The sequence below is a fragment of the Chenopodium album genome, chromosome 23, assembly GCF_948465745.1.
Source record: "Chenopodium album chromosome 23, dcCheAlbu1.1, whole genome shotgun sequence".
In the NCBI taxonomy this organism is placed as follows: Eukaryota; Viridiplantae; Streptophyta; class Magnoliopsida; order Caryophyllales; family Amaranthaceae; genus Chenopodium; species Chenopodium album.
Window position 1 is genome coordinate 4509577 of NC_137856.1, and position 6000 is coordinate 4515576.

Genomic DNA, 6000 nt, shown 5'->3' on the forward strand with positions numbered 1-6000 from the left:
GGGGGGAAGGAGGATTTGGCTCATTCCATTCCCTTAGGTATCAAATAAAAGGAGAAAATAGTGAGATATTCCATTCCAGAATTAAACCAAACACATGGTATTAAGTATCAAGTTCCAACCCGATACCACCTTAACCCCATTCCTGATTCCAACCCCATACCACTCGGTGAACCAAACGCCCCCCTAAAGGTATGGGTATGAGCCATACCCACCTCTCCCCTTGGGTTTCAAAAACCCATACCTTGGGGGTTTGAGGTATGGGTTTGAAAAATGAAATTTCAATAAACAAACACAAGGTATGGGTTTTGGTCATTCCAAACCCATACCTTATACCTAATATGCTTGAAATTTTAAATATGTCATTATTTGAAATAGAGGAAGTATCCAAGAAAACAATGATCTAAAATTAACTTTGTTTATTTTATTTAAAAAATAAAGATCTAAAATTAACTTGAATATTCAAAATCAATTCAACACTAATGCGGTCAAAGAATACAAGATCCACACCCGTCTCAAACTTGAACCGCAAACTCAAAATCGTATCGGACTAAGAAAGACCCGAACATCATTTACCAGCTTTGAACAGGTAGCTGGTTTAATATAAATGGTTTGACTTTTTTATTATTTGAAAGGAAAAAAGGATTAAAAGAAGGAAATTGAGAGGATATTTTGGTTAAAAAAAAGATCTTGAATCTATTTTTCTAATTGACGGTCGTATCATAAGGAAATTATAGACGTTTCTTAATACTTCGTATAGTATTATATATTTATTAAATTTAGGTCCTAATCTTTTCATTTTTTCAGTTTATTAAGGGTGTGTTCTATTCACCTGATTTTCACTGATCTGAACTTATCTTAACTTATCTGAACTTATCTGAACTTACCCGAACTTATCTGAACTTACCCGAACTTATCTGAACTTATTAACCCTTATTAAAACTTATTAGACCTGATCTGAACTTATCTGAACTTAACTGTACTTATCTGAACTTATTACACCTGAAATAAGTGAAAATAAGGTGAACAGAACAGACCCTAAATATAAGTTCAGTTCAATAAAATTAATTTAAGTTTAGTAAAAATAAGTTCAAAGAAGTAAACTTCAATTTTCTTAAAGAATAATTTATCAATTTAAATAATTTCAGTTCAACAAAAATAATTCCAATTCAGTAAAATTAATTAAGTTCAGTAAAAATAATTTAAGTTCAACATATATAATCTTGTTTCAGTAAAAATAATTTAAGTTCAGCAAAAATAAGATGAATAGAACGGGGCCTTAATAAAAAAAAAAAAAAAAAAGAACGGGGCCTTAAATGTCATAATCTTTTTTTTTTTTTTTTTTTTTTTTTTTTTTTTTTTTTGAGAGAAAAAATGTCATAATGTTAATACTACAGAGTCTAAGTAAAATAATACATGATGCATATGAATTGTCGTCTTAGTAACCAACAAATTAACAATTACTTTGAACATGTCATTAATTCTTGAATTGGGTACTTCTAGTGGAGCAAAGCAAGTATATACACAAGATACAACGTACATAAGCCGAAGAAATGATACACAAAATATCCACACATATAGCACAAATTCTTTGCAATTTAAGATCAGGGAACTTCACTTTGAATTTAACTATCAGATTTCCACTGTTTAAACCACAAAGGAATACACATTAATCAAGCTAATTATTTATCAAGACCTTGAATTGGACGACGGATACCCAAAGCCACATAGAAGGCAGCCTCCAAATTTTCAGAAAAATGGCGATTCAGATCAATCAAGGCATAGTAGTCCATTTCATGAACTGATCAAGAATGCATCACAATAAAAATTTAAACCTGATGTTGTTTCTAATAGTGACTTTCTAACATGCTTCATAGTTGAATGAACCTGAAAAATACTTTGGAAATCATGATGAAGGCACAGTTTGGGAAAGCTTTCGGGTTTAAACACTTTGGAAAATCCAACATATATGATACAATATGATAAATTGAAGCTTAAAATCATGGAAACAAATATACAAATTATCATATCTATTGAAAATATACAAATCAGCAAACTCAAATAGCAGTATACAATATAGGATTTAGTACATAACAAAACACACAGTTATTGTCAATTGGTCACAGGCTGAACTTGCAACTGTGTACAAGACTATTTGCAAGGGAATCCAGACTGAAATAAGCACCTTCACTATATAAACGTCGAAATCAAGATATAATATGCAGACACAAATAATATTAAACCCCATGATCCATGGCAAGATGTGAAATGAAAAATGAAACAAAATTAATATTCCGTAATTCAGAACAAGGTTTCTAACAAATACTCACATTGCTCTACTTATTGCAGTAAATGACGTACCACTACATAACCCTGGTTTCATTACTGTAGAGTACTGATCATATTCTTAGTCCACAACACAACAGTCTGCAACACTTCATTTAGCCAAAATGCCAAATACTGATGTAGAAACCAGTAATTACATCAATTACAAAACAATGCAGCTTTGACATGTGTTACCTTAGTAACATAACAGCTTCGTAGGTGCAGTCCAGAAGACCACCTGACCAGAATTTTTTGTTCGCAAGAATATTGAAATTCAAGATAACATTTTAAACAAGAGTATTATTCTTTGGTTTTGCTACAATAACAAATGATAGTTGAACTACTTTGTGATCAAATCTACAATAAAAGAGATGGAAAATTCACAAAATATTTATCAAACCAAGAACACAATTCATATACATTGCCAGCTCAGGATAGCAAAATTCTGCTAACCTGTCTTATTATTCAAGAGACAATCAGCTAAGGTTTATTCACTGATTTGCAGTACCACATCCTAAAAGACTTAGAAAAATATAACTACAGAATGACAAATGTATGTATCAACACCAGCAACTATATATCACGATGTATGTATCTCTACAAGAGCAATTGATTTTCGCAATGTATGTACCTACAGTAGCAACTAATTTTCACAATATATGTCTATGAACAACTATTTTTCACAGTTTATGTACCAACACAAGCAGCTAACTTCCGCAATTTATGTATCCAACCCAAGTAACTAAGCTTCTCAGCAAAGACTTACATCCGCCGTCTTCACAATGTATGTATCAACACCGTCATCCACCCTCTTCCCTTCCAGTTACAGCAAGAGGTGACACAAGGCTTTGAACATAATCCACTACATCAAATTTGTCCACAAAATTAGGAACCAAAAATTTTTTTGGAGGATTGCGACTGAAGTCAGCAAGCATTAGCTTACGCCCATGCCTAGAGTAGAAAACCAAAACCCTTCCAGAATTGGTCAATCCAAAAAAATTGAGACAACCAACCGGTCTACAAGTAAACAACTTGGTCCATGATTTCTGCACTCCATATTCTTTCATCATCCACATCTCTATTATTTCTCCTCGATCAGATAATCCCCAAGCACACAAGCAATCATTCAAACAGCACAAACTAAAAGCATATAACACACCTTTCCCAAAATCATCACAAGGCAGTGCCATCCTTGTAAACTCCCCCTGATTAGCCAAATCAAAGACAAGAATACATTTGTCCTCTCCAACTGCAACACCCCAATGCAAAGTTTCTTTCACTAAAACTCCAATTCTTCTAAACCAGTTAGTTTTCAATACCAGCCTATTTTTCTGATTTTTTCGCGGTGTTTCCTTTATTGTCCATTCTCGGGTTTTAAACGAGTATACAAAGGCAACTACCTCGGGATGAGTTAAGCACTTAGGAAACTTAATGGCCACAATGTAGTAATCCTTATGAGATGATACATAACCAAACCCAAAACTAAAGTCATAACATGACAATCGATGATTAGGAATATGAAATCCTTGAGGATTTTGAATCTCAATAACAGCGTTAGGGTCTTGACCAAGAACAGGATTATAAACCACAAAACGAAAATCAGCTTGTATAATACGAGGAACCAACAAAGCTAAACCGTTACAAGAATCAACCAAAGCATAGAAAGGTGCATAATAAGATGTATTGGGAGCAATTAAACGATTATTAGGGCCAAATCTGGTGAAACGCTTATCAAGATCTGGGAATTTTCCATAATCAAGAGCCTCAAAGTTGGTAGAATAGTTAAGGGTAAGAACAGACCTCGAAGATAAGTGCGTAAGATGGGTTTCGGCGAATTGGGTACTTGAGATGAACGCATTCCATTCACGAGAAACGCTTTTGAATCGGACAAGGGTTTTGGCGGGTAATCTTGGGAGAATTTCCCAGAGAATGATGTTGTCCGGAATGTCTGAAAACTGGGTTTTTGCGGCGGTTTTCTGCTTCTTTTGCGGCGGTGAAGACATGGAGTTGGGTTTAGCGGCGGCGGTTATGGCGGAGAGAGGAAATGGTGGTGGTTTTGGCGGCAACAATACAGTTGGAGTATAACAAATGCTTTGTTTTGAAATGACTGAAGACAAAACTACAGCGTAATTAATACGAGTACGAAGGTCAGTATTTATAAGTGGTTTTTTCTTTTTTAAGGATTAGGTGAGCATGGGTCGGGTACCCATACCGTTAACACTATTGGTTCGGGTACCCGATAACCAATAACATTAAAAATGATATCCATTAACCAAATTGATAAGTTTCTTTACCAGAACTTCGAATACCCGGATTTTTTGAGATCAATTATAGAGTACCTAAAATGATATCCAATAATGAAAATTTAGACTTTATAATTAAGTTATTACGATATTATTCAACACTAATGAACAATAATACCACATGATTATGACTAAATTACTAATAATGTTACTAATCATTTAAATTATGAAGTGATTATGAAGTAAAGTAAAATTTTTAGATTTTGGTTAAATAGATTTAAGTCGGAAAAAAAATTGCTTATCGGATCGAAACGAGTAACCGTAATTTTTAGAATGATACCCGATAACCAGTCCGTACCCGATAACAAATTACCCGAGTCGTTATGGTTGTCAGAACGGGCACCCTAATTTTCGGTTCGGTTAATAGTTCGGGTTTTCGATTTTTCAGATAATTTTGCTCAGCCCTACGGTATTGCCAACTAGATTTTTTATTATTTTTTATTTATTTATTTATTTATTTTTTTTTTTTTTTTGTGATAGGAGCCTTCGGTTAGGGTCTGGTTGACCCTATCATGTAATAAAATAAATTAATTAATCATTCTAGTTTTGCTAGATAAGCTTGATTCAAAGGTAAATTTTGTGGATTTGTGGTGAAGGGCCGCTAAACCACACGAGTTTTATGGTTTGCAAATTCCATCCTAAGCGATGGGGGAAAACTTTCTTATTTTTTGTTTTCGTCAATATATATATATGTATCTATATATATATATATATATAGGGGAGGGATCCGGTGAGAATAGGTCCATATGTGAGAATTCATACTTATATGAGAACTGATTTAAAATTTAGAACATGTGAGTAAAATTTTAGAACATGTGAGTAAAAATTTAGAACATGCGAGTTAAAATTTAGAACATGTGGCTCAAATTAAAATTCTGAACATATGAGTAATAAATTAGAACATTTGTGTGAGTAATATGTTTATAACATCTTATTTTAGAATTAGAACAAGTGATTAAAAATTTAAAAAATTTGCTATATGAAATTTTAAACATATGAGTAAAATTTTGAACATTTGACTTAAGATTATGAACATGTGAATAAAAATATAGAACAAACTGACATAGAATATAGAAAGTGTGAGTAAAGAATTTAAAACATACGTATAAAAAAAATAGAACATACGCTTTAAAATCTGGAACATATAATTAAAAATGTTAGAACATACGTTTTAAAATTTAGAACATATAAGTTAAAATTTTGGAACAAGTTATTTAAAATTTATGACATCAAACTTAACTAATTTATGGTTTAGAACATGTGAGTACTAAATTAGAACATTTGATTTAATTTAGATCACCTAAGGAAAAGTTTAGAACATTATATTTAAAAATTAGAACATATGAGTAAAAATTTAGAACATAAAGAGTGTTCT

The 6000-nt window shown here is 32.4% G+C and overlaps 1 protein-coding gene across 1 annotated transcript; it reads right to left on the bottom strand.

Annotated features, from left to right (window-relative positions):
• Positions 1–3122: 3122 nt before the first annotated feature.
• LOC145606880 (F-box protein CPR1-like) lies at positions 3123–4325 on the bottom strand. The gene has a single exon (XM_081662721.1). It carries the CDS (start codon positions 4323–4325, stop codon positions 3123–3125), a length of 1203 nt encoding a protein of 400 aa, XP_081518847.1.
• Between the last annotated feature and the right edge of the window lie 1675 nt (positions 4326–6000).

Coding starts and splice junctions, on each gene's coding strand:
- LOC145606880 (XM_081662721.1), bottom strand. CDS start 4,325: ATGTCTTCACCGCCGCAAAAGAAGCAGAAAACCGCCGCAAAAACCCAG.